The sequence below is a fragment of the Lepisma saccharinum genome, chromosome 8, assembly GCF_977018435.1.
Source record: "Lepisma saccharinum chromosome 8, izLepSacc3.1, whole genome shotgun sequence".
NCBI lineage: Eukaryota > Metazoa > Arthropoda > Insecta > Zygentoma > Lepismatidae > Lepisma > Lepisma saccharinum.
In genome coordinates, this window is record NC_139236.1 from 67,469,788 (window position 1) to 67,485,245 (window position 15,458).

Below are 15,458 nucleotides of genomic sequence, written 5' to 3' on the forward strand. Positions count from 1 at the left end.
AACTAGAGGTAGACTGCAGAGCCAAGGCTGGATTGAACTACAACTGAGACCAGTTAGTTAATAGACGAAAATATAGTTCCTTGGTGTGATTCGTGATTTGGACAAACCTTGCTCCAAAATACTAAGTTGGCAACAGTAGTACGTACAGCTGGGTTTCCCTCCCACAAAGGAGCGGAGTTCTGTCGTCTGCTCAGTGCTCACCACACAAACGTCAAACTGACCAAAGAAAAGTGTGGTTCTTCTTCTTCCCCTTCGCAGCTCATTGCAAAGAAACGGAGACAGATGAAGAATTGACAAGGGTCTACCACTATTCATTGGATTTTCGTGGTAACTGTCTCATGACTGGTAGTTCTTTCTAGGAGTGTTTGTAGCTAAATCACTGTACTGATTGCAAAACAAGAACGAAATGAACAAATATATAGCTCGAAGAAATGTTTTCTTTACCGAAGGGGGGGGGGGGGGGGTTGTAATAACATCTAGCAGTAATAATTGTCGTACTGATAGCCGGTAACACTTTTTAAAAAGTCACGCCACGCCACTGATTAGTCAGTATTGTATGTTAACTGTTTGTAACTAGTAGTTCTGTATATATATAATAATAACCCATGAGGGCCAGGCAGGGCCTACTTACCGTTGTAGGTTTCCAGGACCGAGTTACGCTCCTCATTCACATATCCCCAATTTCCTCACGATGGTGGGTGGCCACCAATTCATTGCACAGTGAAATCTCAGGAGAGAAGTTGTTATGCTTCCCCCAGCAGACTTGAACCTGCATGCCTCCCATAGCCCGAGACCAAAGGCTGACGTCTTGGACCACACGGCCATGGTGTGGGACTATATACAACATAATATTAAGAACTATGCCACCATGTTGTGTAGCATAATGTATTTCCTGTTCACATTATTGTGATGCAGTTTGTGTAAATCAGACCGGTACTATTTATTTTACAACTACACCACTACTTACAACATCCCAAAATGCAGGAGGCTCCTGCATAGCCAAATAGTTAAGCAGTCTCACCTGGTATGAGAAGTCCCAGGCTCAATTTATGATGGGAGTTAAAACATTTTGGTGTTTATTAATCTAGTATCATGAGGACAATTGGGGAGCTGCTTGAATGAAAAAATTGCCAGACATCGGTTTATATAGCCAGACAACTCGATGAGTTAATCACGTGTCACCCAATGAGAAGCCACTTGGTAGGCCTTTGTCCTCAAACGATTACTGCAACATAAAAGTTTAGTTTTAATTTAGATGCAGGAAGATGTGATTCTTATTTGAGCTAAATGATACTTGTGATATGACTATCAAGCTTTGATGCACAATGACAACCCCAAGGTTAAATTTTACATGCAAAATTTATGTGATAATGATGAAATCTCCCATACACACTAGGTTGGGAATCAATGGACAAATTCTGTTGATAAGAATGGGAGAAATAAATAATCTCTGTAGGTTTATTCCAAAGATGAGGATGAATGATGAATAGATGAAGCTAATGACTCACAAATAAATATCCAGAACTAAGGAACCCTGAGTGATGAAATTGTTAGTCAACCAGTCACTATGATCAGCCACTTGGGTATCTCGTAGTAACAACAACATTTAGAGAAAATGCATTGTAAGGTTTGTCCACTGAATGGTTGGCAAATGCTAATTTAGTACAACAAGTTCCAGATCCCAGCAGCTGCTTGTGACTTTTTCAAAGATGCGTGCTACATGTGATAATATACTTTCTTGTATTTAAAATGATCCCTCACACACACTCACTTGGATTGGGTTGGATTTAATTGTTGTTTTAAGTCCATTTTATGCACATATAGGATAATCGAGACTGGACCTACAGCTTAAAGTGGGATCCGAACGACTATGTACCTCCACCGGGTATCGAACCCATGACCCCTTGATTACAAGGTGGGGACGCTACCACACACACTGACTTGGAACCACCATCATGATTTCTTTTGGAGGAAGCTGGAATTGTAAAAGTGGGTATCACATAGCTGCTTTCTAGGTAGGAGTGAGTTAAACTATAAAATATTTTGCAATTATCATTTTTAACCTTCATTTTAAAAGTTGTTCAAAGACAAAAATGGTCATTAGAGGTCATTTGGGGGGAGTTTATTTACTGCTTTGTTTTTTTCTGAGTTCTTCACTACTTTCATTTGAGAATTTAAATTTTTCTCAAAATTTCAGAAGAGGATGTAGCCCCTTCATGACAGTAGTGTATTTATGTGTGGGGTGGTGAAAACGTGCAATGAAGTATTCGTTATAGCTCAACAGCATATGGAAAATATACATAGTGCACTGAAAATTTTTGAGCCTCTTAACACAGGAAGTTTTATTTCACTTTAGTGTTTTATATATCAATGAAAATTGTTCTTTTATTTCTTTCCATTTTAGAAAATTGGGTAACATGATATACCATGGTAGTGTATATTAAGCAGCCACCACTGGCAGGTACTATTATCACTTGAAATCTAAAATCACACTACTGACCTAACATCACGAGTAAAATTGAGGTGCTACTTTGAAAGAAAAATTAGCAGGTGGCAGTTTACTTGGTATATTAGCCAGCTGCCAGTAAGCTACAGAATTATTTTAGCAGGTGGGAGTCTAAAAAGGCAGGACTTCATGTGGCCATTGACATATCACACAGTGAAAGCTAATTACGATGCCTTAGCTCTCAAAGTAATACTGCACCATGAAGTATGTTTTGGACTGTGTTTTAAGTGTGTAATATTGGACTGTGCTTAAGTAAGTGTAGTGTTATGTATTTGCTTGTACGTGTGTAAGGGCAAAAATATGTATGTGTGAGTGCGAGTGTGTGTGCCCATATCTATAGGTTAGATTACCTTTCTTATATGTAATTTATCTTTATATTTTTTATTTCTCTGTAATTTTTTATATTTTTTTCTTTCGTTTTTTCAATATTTTTATTATTTCATATTCAATTTCTTTTGTAAACATGGTCAAGTGGAAGAAAAGGCTCCACAGCCTTAACTTTGCCATGTAAAAGAAGACGAAATAAATAAATAAATAAGTTTATGTTTTACTACAGACCTTGGTAAATGATGATCAATGCTAGGGGCAGGTAAAACATTGGTGAAAATCCACAATAATCATTGCAGATAAGTACAAACACAACCTTTATTCCTGAAGGTAAATCCTTTCTCTTTCATCGATACAAGCTTCATGAAAAATGTATTGGTACAAATCTGCATTCACAAAACTACACTCAGAAAAACCACAAGAAAAGAGTCAGGATGGCCATCCTTGTATATTGAATCTGCTACCTCCTGAATATACATGTGTGGCCATCTACTGGTGCAGAGGTTTAGTGTTTCCAGGCAAATTCTTGAATGGCATCTGCAAGGATACTCACTCATATCAATTCAGACCAAAAGCAGCATTTAGCCCATATCTGTGTCAACAGTGAAAAGTAAGCTGAAAAACTAACTACTTCTACAAGTAAATGCTTTTATATCATACTGACTGAACTGAACTTCTCAGTTCGGTGGCTGAGTAAACTAAGTGATCGGCTTTCAATCTTGCCACCAAAGTCCAGGCTTGGAAATGAATGTTATCATCACTCATCCTCACCATCACAAAAGTGGCAGAAGAGTGAGATAAAATAGCAACAATACAAATACAAATTACACATTGAACTAGACCTAATAAATAATATTCAAAACAAACAAGCTTACCAAAGAAGGAGTAACTTTCTCCTAAGCCCAAAACAAAAAACTGGTGGTACTTTCCTTTGGCCTTTTACTAGAAGAGCACATTTCGTACTAAAGATATGAACTGAAAATGGATGGTATCAGACCATGAAGTGTAAAACCTTTAAGTGAAGGTGGTTAAACAATCGCACTGAAATAAACATAAATAAATAAGAAAATTGCCCATAAGGTGAAAGTAATATTCATATGATATAGCAAACACATGTGAAATAGCATTAAACTGATGGAAGAATGTCAATAAAAATGCACTCAATCAAAGGTAAAAGCCTGGCTCAGGGTTCCCAATGATTTTGCTAGGACAAATGACATAACTTTTCCAAGTACTTCCAAATAAATTTCCAGGCCATTTTGTAATGAACTTATGCTAACTCTGATTACAGTTATTGTTGTTTTTTTCTTGTAAAGTGGAAATATGAAAGCAATGGATCTATTTTTAAGCAATATTAGTTTTTTAAATATTTCTTGTCACTTACAAACAGTTGTATCAAATTAAGGTTTTCAAACATGTGAAAAATGCACATCACTGCAAGTACAGTGGATGAATAAGTATTGCTCCACAAATGATCCATGACTATTTCCATTAATTTTTCTCTTGCATCCTGCATGCTTTTTATGGAATAGATTTTTACGTATGCTTGTGTAGAGATTGTCAATGGCTTGTTTGGTATTTTGTTAAAATTCTAAAAGCTCTCATTGCATAAAACAAAGAGTATACACATACTGATGGGCAATTTCCTTGTTCATACTTATGCATCCCACTCTATAGGGTATTTAGCCTAAATTTGGAAACTAATTTAATTATTTGAAGATATACTGTTTTGCAGTGCTTGAAGTGGAAAATGTTGGCTGGAGATGTTTGGTCGAACCTTGGGGTTAGCTGTGGGATGCTTCCTGAAAATTTTTATAGTTGGGGAATAACTCCCCTCACTTCGAGCACTGCTATTAGGTTGAATACCCTGTACCACCACCTTCGTTAATATTCCCTGACTTTTTCCAAGTTTTTAACATATTTTTAAGAAATTCCCTCATTTTATATTATTCACATGTCTACTTCCATGATTTGAAGATCAGTGAGAATCATATGGTTAGAAATGTAACCAAATAAAACTATGTGAAGTGATTAGTGTATCACTATGTATGATACTACTTTCTCTTCTTTCTGTAGACTCGTATATATTTATTGATTATCTTTAAAGAAGTAGTTCTTCTTATCTATTTAGTTAAGATTTAATTATTAATTTCCCACGCACAAAAAAAAAAAAATGTAACTACTGCCTTTCTTTCCAGTTATGTTTGGTCCCTACTGGAAGCATGTTCTACCATTCTGGGAGAAGAGGAATGAACCTTACATGCTGTATCTTCAATATGAAGAAATGAAGAAGGTAATAAAATCACCTCATTTCCAATTCCTTGCTCTTTACCAATAGACATTGAAAAACACAATTATTAATGGTTGTTTAGCTTAAGTGTGAAGTGGCATGAAGCCAAGAAATATGAGTCTTTGTAGTGTCCATGCCCAAGGTAGAAACATTATAAATACCTATATCCTGTACCAGCTAACTGTCGACCAGGCGAACGAGAACAAGTCTCTGCGCAAGTAGTGATGCGAGACGGCTCCACCAATGAACAGTGAGAAAAATGGGATTTCGTTGGACAACTGCAGTTACCCTCTTTACCTGCTTCACTCTGGCAGTGTTGCAAACTTTTGAAAATGATAAAACCATACATGGCAAACGGACCATATTTTTCTCTCCAGGTCTTGTATGATTGTTTTAAGAATTTCTTATGGAAATATTAGGAATAAAACAGCAAGTGCAAATTTTGACAAGCCGTACATTTAGCATACAGACTAAGGTCTGGACAGTACGTCCGTACACGCCATGAAATTTCGGTACATGAACATCAGGACCATACGGTTGGTAACCCTACATTTTCACCACTCGATTTTCCTCCTCTTCCTCCTCTGCCACTATGCGCGACCCTGCTCTACAGTTAGCTGGGACAGGGTATACAATGCACTTTTCATCATCAATGTAGATATACTATGCTCAAACAGGTACAGCTTCATGTTCCATTCATATATTTATCCCAATGTATCCCTGTTTATTTATTCCCATGTATCCCCCCCCATGGAAAATATCACTGCTTATTTGATGCAGAAAGTAGCAAAATATGTATAATACATGGGTTGTAAATTTAAAAGTAGCAACACTGTCAGGAAGAGAGAATAATGCTCGAACATTCAAACGATCGGTATACGCTCGAAGTCTAGTAGTTCACATACAACCGTAATTTGTCTGTGGTAGTGGGCCTTCAAATATACTTCGTGAAGTGGAAGATGCAGTGAAATTGGAACTAAAGTGAATGTAGTCATTGTTATCACATCCATGTTAAAATGTAATTTAGCCTATCTTACCAATACATAGCAATATATGAAAATGAATACATGATTATGGGTTAAAACTACCAGCACGAATTTTACACATATATCTGTAGGATTATTGTCACATTGAAATGATATTTGATGTTCTATATATTCGAGCGAATCTCGCTCAAGCGTGGGAGATTCGATCGAGTTTGAGCGAGCAAAAGTGGTCCAATGCAGTGCTCTAGTATACAGTAATGAATGTTGAAAACATTTGCAATTGTAAATTTTGACCTATCCTATATCATTGTACCTACTATGCTATATATGAACTAGTGGATGGAATGAATCAATCAACCAAAAGTGGCTGGATCAGCGAGTGCTGTTGTGTATGTACAAGGTTGAAGTGATCATAATTTTGTGTACTGCCAAGGCAAGACAGCAATTTTAGACCAAAATCCATGTGTCCCATGGCAAAAATGCATGAGAATGTCATTAATACTTTTTTTTTATAAATGTATATTTGGTTGTAGCTTTTCAGCTATGCACCAGTTACATTTGTTTTAAATTTCATAATTTTATAATACAATATTTTCTCTCTCAATATAGTTGCTAAGTACATATATTATATTCTTAGTTGGGTTCCTCAAAAGTGTTGACAAGGCATATGCGCCATTATATCCTGCTTCTTTTAGATCTCTTTAAGAAATAATCATGCGTAGTTACATTAAGATGACATTCAAATATAATATGATCAGGTGTTCCTTCAGTTGCACCACACTGACAGATTGGGGATTGTAAAATCTTCCTAGTGTACAAGTCTTTAGGTGCTAGGGTGTAATTTAGCCGACATCTAAGAAGGCTTGTTAAAGAGTTTCTTTAAAGTGGTTGAATTGAATAATATTTTTTCCCATTAGTCTTCCCTGTAATTGTCCATTGTTTCTGCCAACTTTTCAACAATTCTGTTTTAGAATGCGACTGTAGCGCTTTTGCAGAAAATTTAATCCGAAGCAATCGATGACTTGATTCTTCAGCTGTGTACTTGGCTAATGCATCTGCTATGTGGTTTCCTTCTATGGATGTATGCCCAGGAGTCCAGACAAAAGAAATATTGTAACCTGAGTTGGTTAGTTTGTGATACAAAATTTTTATGTTAACAATGTACCAGTCTACATAGTAATCAGCTGTTATCGACCCCAGGGAGTGTAAGAATGACACTGAATCAGTGGCAATCACTACACTACCCTCTTGAGGTTTTTCTCCTGTATATACAACAATGCTTGACAAATAGCATACACTTCTGCCGTGAACATTAAAAATTCTGCTGGTAATGGGTAGATTTTGTATTCCATTAGATTATTGCCATATACTGCAGCTCCAGTGTAACCAGCTGCAGACTTTGATGTGTCTGTATATATATATAAATCTTCATGCACTACAGAGTGTACATATTCCATGAATATGTTATTCACCATTCTTGGCATTGACGTTCGTGTATCTTTATCTGGATATGGAGGAAAGTGAATGATCATTATTGTTGCTAATTTAAAATAGTCTTGTCGTAAAGCACGGAGACGTTGAAAATCTAATAACTTTCGGTATGAAATCCTTAATCGACTTGTATGCTGTGAATAAGATTGGAAGATTTAATTTATATTTAGCTGTACGGGATGATGACATTATCGCTTGTAAAAGTGATAATTTTGGCATTATAGGACTGGATATGAAAAACATATTTTTTAAGAATTTTCTCGCAAGATATTGTGCCCGTAGTTGAAATGGTGGTTCTCCTAATTCAACAAACATCGCTTGTTTCGGTGTTCCTTTCCATAGACCGAAGATTCTGCATAAACTATGATATTGTATTGAAGATATTTTCCCAAATGCTTACTTTAGATTATTGTTAATCAAGAAAGAACCATATTCTAATCTTGAGTTTAGCATTTGCTTGTTAACAATGTGGAGTAATCTAGGATCTGCTCCCCACTTTTTCTTGACTGTGAGGCATTTTATAATATTAAACGTCTTAAGAGCCTTTTCTTCCATGTATTCTACTTGGGATTTCCATTTCAATTTATCATCCAACATAATGCCAAGAAATTTGTGTGTCCTAGTTTGTTTTATGTGTGATCCATTAATGTCTAACACAACTGGAGTTTGTAATCTTTTTCTATGGAACACAATTACAGATGATTTTTCTACATTAATGTTTATGCCATTGTTATCACAACATCTGCATAATTCGTTTAAAGCCAGTTGTGTTTTCTCTATACCATCAGATAGATTCTTGCTGCTTTTGTATATAACAATACCATCTGCATATTGCAATAATCTAGCATACTCCAATACTTGTTTACCATCATAACTATACAAATTAAATAATGTTGGACTTAACACCGCACCTTGCGGAAGTCCTTGACTAGTTGTGCGAGCATTCGAAAGTTGATGACCATAACTAACATAAATTTTTCTCTGTGATAATAATCCCACTATACTTTTAATTAGAGTTGCAAAAAAGCTGGCTTTTTTGAATGGACGTTTTTTTTTTTTATAAAGAGCTGGCTTTTTTGGAAAAACCTGGAAATTTTGGCTTGTATGGCTTTTTACCAATTACAGCTAACCTATTTCACTTGAAGTTACTGTTATGTGTTTACAGGTTTGTAGTGACATATTTTACAACTAGGTAAAAAAAATTACATCATGTAGCAACCAAGAGACAGATATTGGCCAATCCCAGTGGACACATATTGCATAGTGATTCAGATACAATTTTAACCCTAGCTAACCGGGGAGTTGGGGGGAGGGGTTCGCAGGCCCACCACCTCTATTTTTTAGATTTTTCAACTGTTTGAAAATAATAAATTACATTGTTTCCTAGGATGTTCCCGATATTTCTTTATTATTTTTGTTCATAAAAACATAAATGTAATGTAATTAGGAGGCAAAAATGCACTTGGTAGGCAAAATGCACTTGGTGGCATATCAGGTGCCATCTTTGAATGTGTCTCATTCGAGAAACTCGTGACAGCATATAATTGCTTGGTAATTATAGAATTTTTTGTAATTATTATATATAATAAACAAATACATTTCTGCAAACTAAAAAGCATTAATAACAATTAATATGGATTTTGTTGAGTTTTAGTGAATGATGTGACACACATGCAATAATTGGTTATTTTTTTTTTTAATAATGATAGTAATTTTTGTGATTATCATAATTAATAAATAACTGCTTACGTAATCAGCAAAGGAAGCAGTGATTCAATAATAAAATGGTTTCTTGAATTTTAGTGATAAAAAAAGTGTGGGCCTGTGAGTCGCGAAGTATACATATTACGTGAATGTGTGTATATATCCTGTTTAACAGAGCTTTCAGATGGAAGCGACACGTGGCTCTTGGAAACCAACCCTTAGAAGTAAATGCAATCTTTCGAACTGAAACAACATAAGCTGAAAATGACGCTTGTCACTTGGTCTGTACAGTTTTCTCAGGGAACTTTCAGACCGAAGCAACAAGTGACACGTGTCACTTGGAAGCAGACCCTCAGTTATCCATTCAACCCTTTGAACTGAAGTGCGACAACGAGCTAAACATGTCACTTGCATGTTGCTCGGACTATACTGTTTTCTCAATGGTGTGCATCGTGCTGCTTCAGTAAGTTGTTCTTGCATGCACGGTGAATGCTTTGCTTTATACTGAAGGAGACTGTGTCACTTGTCATCTGTGACTTCAGTCTGAAAGCTCCTTCAGTGGCACACATTGTGTGCGCCTCGGTCTTGTTATGTGGTGAATGCTTGCTTATAGACTGAAGGGGCCCATGTCGCTTGCCACTTCAATGTTACACCCCCACTGTAATGTATTGCTTCGGTCTGAATGTTCTCTATACTTAACGAGATTGTTACTTCATCAGAGATTAAGATTTAATTTAGCCTGTAAATTACAGAAAACAAATTGCAAGATCTGCCGGAAAAAATGCTGGCATTTTGATAGAAGGTCCTTCCATAATCATGAATGGGCCTCTGGAATGGCATAAAGTAATGCTGTTGCCTTGTAATAAGAAGGAGTCTGAGGTTCAATCCTCAGTGGAGGCAGAATGCTTCAGATCTAATTTTGAAATGTAGGTCCAGTCCAGATTTCTTAAATAGATTTACTTTTGCCATTTGCGGCCAGTCTTATTTTCTTCTGCTTCAGTTTTAGTGCCAGTGTTTTTCAACCGCCGGTCTGCAAAAGGTCCGTTGCACCCAGGGGTTGACGACTAATTTAAATCTAATTTTATAATTAAGGTACTCACATTTTGCGCAAAGCTGTTTTACATTATTTTCTATTAATTTTGGTAGCCACTGCCATCATCCTCGTTGGAATTCGTTGTGTTGTTGCTTGGCGCGTTTCTGTTGTTTTTTCCTAAATCACCGCCAAGTGTGCTGCTGTTGCCTGTATGTCTGTGTACACGTCATCTGCTTTTCAACGGTGTTAATTGCTGCAGTAACGGAAGCCAGGTGTGGTGTGCCTGACCACTATATATGTTCAGTTCATGGTTGTAGTGCATGATGCTGTGTGTTTCTTTAATTTTTGTGTCTATGAGAGTGTGTGCTTTGTATTTGGCATGTACTTTCTCAATTTTATGGTTGTGGAATTTGATATGCTTGGCAAGTCTGGTGGTGGGTTGGGCAGTTTTTGCATTTGATAGGTGCTGCTGAATTCTCTCACTGATGGGCCTGATGGATCTGCCGATGTAATGAACCTTGCACTCACATTCAGCATCATAGACACCTGGATTGTTGAGGGGGGGAGATGAAGTACCGTTTATGTTTGTTCAGTTGGTCAGCTATTTTGGAGGTTGGTTTGTGTGCTATTTGGATGTTGTAGGGGCACAGGACTTTGGTAAGGCGGTTGGATGTGGTAGAATGGTAGGGAAAGGCAAACCACTTGGTTTTGTTACTGGGATCTGGTTGTGATGGTGGAGTGGGTTGTGGTTATAATAGATTATAATAGAAGTATTTGCCGGAAGTTGTTGGAAGAGATTACACCAGAACGAACACAGTAATTTAGATGAAGGGGATTATATAGTGTATCAAATGTAGTACTATCTATTGTTACTCCAACTATTTGAATATTATCAGGTAAATTCCTTAAATGTATTACTTCATACCTATAATTATTTTTAATCCCTATGGCCATTACACCATATCTGTCATTAATACTTGCATGAAGCCTGTAGCAACAATACCTAGCCGTATCTCATAGTTGCACAATGGGTAAGTGCATTTCTTCAGGAGGTTGGGATGTGTCAGTGCGAAAATTGCACCATGCTGGGTTCGCCAAATTGTCAACAATATGGAGAACCCAGCTTCTCAAAATGCTACCATGCGAGTTATATTTCATTCCAACAGTGTACATTATTTATAAATACATGAAAAACATGAAACAAATTCTCATTAAATCTTCATTACAGCCATATATATATATATATTAGCGGCACCTCCCTCCTGAAATTCTATCTTGCAACGTTTATCACATGCATCTCCATTATGGCAATCTCCATAATCTGAGACAGGAATGAGAATCATTTCCAGACCTTCGGAAGAAGTGAACGCAAGTTCAACCCCAAGAGCATATGGACAGCTTCTGGAACCATTTTACCAGAATATTCGTTGGAATTTTGACCTGGTGGACAGGAAGGGAAAGTGCATTTTCAAAAGGTCTCCAGTTTCCCTAAAAGGGATCTGTTTGTTTTGGACCTGCAAGAAGCAGGAAAATGAGTAGTTGAAAGAAATGTCTCGCTTAGGGGCTCATACCACGGAAAATTGAAGAGCAGTGTTTCAAACTGTAAGCAAAATTTGCTGAAGAGCTATTTTGTCACATTTGTCACCAAAGTAAAATTTTGAGTAAAATGCATAAACATTTGTCAGCCCCCCCCCCCTAATGACACCTCTGTCTATTTGTCTATTTCTACAAACTGGTGTAGATTTTAGTTAAAAGGAATTCCCCTGCAACTTGAGACAGGTGCAAAGAGCATATATGCAGAGGCAGCCATATAAATTTGAACAAACCATGTCTAATGCAAGACCCTTGGTTACAAAATGCATTATTCTAAAATAGTAACAATCTGTATGCAACTACACTGTTAAAAAATGACAGTCAAAAGTAACTAAATCAAAATATTCATGTGCTATTTTGCCAGGCTCGAAGATTTCCTTTATAACAAAAACTGTTTTGGCATTTTCACAACTTAAACCTCTTCTTCAGATTTTTTGGTTGGTTGATTTGGTGTCTTAAGTCCACTTTATGCACAGTAAGGCTAATCGGGACTGGACCTACAGTGTGCCACTATGTGCCTCCACTGGGTATCAAACTCAGGGTCCCCTGATTAAAAGGCAACAATGCTAGCACTGCGCCATTGGGGAATGTACATGTCCAGGAAAATAACACAAACTGTTCTAAGCTCTAAAACTACCAGTTTCCATTCCATAAACATTGGAACAGATGGGAATTATTTTCTTATGGAGCAAAAGTATGGTAGTAATGACAGTGGAAGGATACAGATGATGCTTGTGAAAGAACTCCACAACTGAACACTCTTTGTTAGTTCTGATTATTTGAATAGTTATTAACAGTGTATTATTTAAACTGTTTCCTCTCAACAGGATCCTGACACTGCAATTAAGAAAATAGCAGAGTTCCTTGGCAAAAGTCTGGATGAAGATCAAATCGCAAAGGTCAAAGAACATTGCAGTTTCAACAGCATGAAAAAGAACCCATCCGTAAATCTTGAGCCATGGCTTTCAGTGATGAAAGGCCAAGAATTCCTTGAAAAAAGCGATGAAAGATTCATACGAAAGGGACAGGTTGGAGATTGGAAGAACTACATAAATTCAGAATTGGAGGATAAGTTCGACAAGTGGATTGAAGAAAATGCAAAAGGAACTGGAATAGCCTTTGATTAGATTACATAAATGTTGTTGTGGGTCACTGTAATGACTTTTTCATTCATACCAAACAAATACATGCATTATTCATTATTGTACATGGTACTCAACAGAACTTACAGATTCCACTCTTGCACAACATAAATTTTTCAGTCAGTTATGTTCTATAGACCAGAAGCTGCCTTTTTTTCTGATGACAGTCTTGAAAGCTCAGGATGTTAATATTGTATTCTTAAATATTTTGAGGCATTGCAAGGAATGTCTTGATATCCATTTCATATTTTAAAAGTTTTCTGTACATTCGAAATGGTCATTAGTACTATATTTAGTTAAAATTGAACACTTATGATAGGAATGATAAATCTTTATCATTTCTATGTATATTATTTAATAATATTATGCAGTTATAGTGTAATGTATAATGTAATATGAATTTTTTAAATAAACAGCAGAATAAGTCTACAAATTTGTTTTTCTTGTAATTGTCAGTGTTCATCCTATTTAACGGTTATTAAGTGTACGTTTCATTTCTCATTAAAAAAGCCACAAATCAATTTTTCCATGAACAGGCTTTCATTGTTGCAGCTGAGATACAAAACAAATTTTTTCCTCTTTAAATTATAGTTGCCCTCATATTTTACTTTCAAGACATTCACTCTGACAGGCACGTGTGTTTGGTGCGTTCCTCCATGTAATGGTGCATGGAAAGAATAATTCATATTATTATTATTATTAGTAGTAGTAGTAGTAGCAGCAGCAGTAGTACTAGTAGTAGTAGTAGTAGTAATAGCGGCAGCAGCAGCAGTAGTAATAGTATTGTCGCAGATCTTTGACTGTGATAAATTGGCCATTTTTATGTTTGGTAACATTATCGTATGAGGGAAACGGATTCCTTCAAATTTACAGGAGAAAGTACTTACGGAAATAATTTTCTTTAGCATTGTGGAAGTTCCTGAATGTAGATTTGATCCATTTTAATGTGAATGCGTGTTGTTTTCTGCGAAAATCTCTGTCCAACACGCTGTTTCTGCTCCCTCAATTTGCTTTCTGCACAAGAGTGCAATGTTCCGTGTGTTAAGATGATGCAACCCCGTAGCCAGTGTTTCAGCCTCGCCATGTTTTCACTAGAACATGACGTGTCGAGTATTTTTTTTTTTTAACTATGCTTGCCTAACCTAACTTATCCTAACCTAACCTTACGGAAAATGGTTTTTGGGGCTAACGTGAATGGTTTGTGGGGTTAACGTCAATGGTTTGCGACGTATTAGCATAATTTCAAATCCTGGCACGAAAGTAGATATTTTCCGGTGAACGAGGTTGCAACACTGCATAAATCGACAAAACACTCTCAGAACGCCCCCTAAACTAGTACGCTATCACGGCCATAATGTGTTACAGATTCGAAACAACAAGTAACAGTAAGTACTCGTAAATCTAAGAACTAGACATTGATATGCATTATTTCACTTTAGGAAATGTTCCACATTCGAAAATAACACGTTAGCAATGTAAAGAAGTCTGAAATATATGATTCGTAGGTGTTTCCCTCATACGATAATAGTACCAACAAATATTTAATCTGACCCTTCCCACTGTGACACAGATCGAGAGTCTTCTTTACTCGCAGCCACATGACTTATCAGTATCTAAACAAGCTTTTGTCAAATTTTTACTAGTTAAAATTAAAATGTTAATGTTTGATATTAGTTGAAAATTAATCTGCTGGTACGCATGCCTTCCTGAATATACAATTCAGTGGCGTACGCAAGGGTGGTTACGGGGTTTAACCCCCCCCCCCCCCACCTTGAGCTTTTGAAATATAAAAATGCTGCGGAAAAAAATAAGGTACTAGGCTATTATACGATAATGTTACTTGGTATTTAATCTGACCCTTCCCACTCTGACACAGATCGAGAGTCTTCTTTACTCGCAGCCACATGACTTATCAGTATCTAAACAAGCTTTTGTCAAATTTTTACTAGTTAAAATTAAAATGTTAACGTTTCATATTAGTTGAAAATTAATCTGCTGGTAAGCATGCCTTCCTGAATATACAATTCAGTGGCGTACGCAAGGGTGGTTATGGGGTTTAACCCCCCCCCCCTTGAGCTTTTGAAATATAAAAATGCTGCAGAATGTTACCAAGTAACATTATCGTATAATAGTACCTTATTTTTTTCCGCAGCATTTTTATATTTCAAAAGCTCAAGTGGGGGGGGGGTTTAAACCCCGTAACCACCCTTGCGTACGCCACTGAATTGTATATTCAGGAAGGCATGCGTACCAGCAGATTAATTTTCAACTAATATCAAACGTTAACATTTTAATTTTAACTAGTAAAAATTTGACAAAAGCATGTTTAGATACTGATAAGTCATGTGGCTGCGAGTAAAGAAGACTCTCGATCTGTGTCACAGTG

The 15,458-nt window shown here is 36.6% G+C and overlaps 1 protein-coding gene across 1 annotated transcript in view; it reads left to right on the forward strand.

Moving 5' to 3' along the window:
• LOC145991519 (luciferin sulfotransferase-like) overlaps positions 1-13,457 on the forward strand; it is a 31,893-nt gene extending 18,436 nt beyond the window's left edge. The window contains exons 5-6 of the mRNA XM_083127540.1: positions 5,032-5,126; positions 12,758-13,457. Coding sequence (XP_082983666.1) covers positions 5,032-5,126; positions 12,758-13,057 — 395 coding nt within the window. The 3' untranslated portion in view covers positions 13,058-13,457. The remainder of the gene's footprint in view (positions 1-5,031; positions 5,127-12,757) is intronic.
• The last annotated feature ends 2,001 nt before the right edge of the window (positions 13,458-15,458 follow it).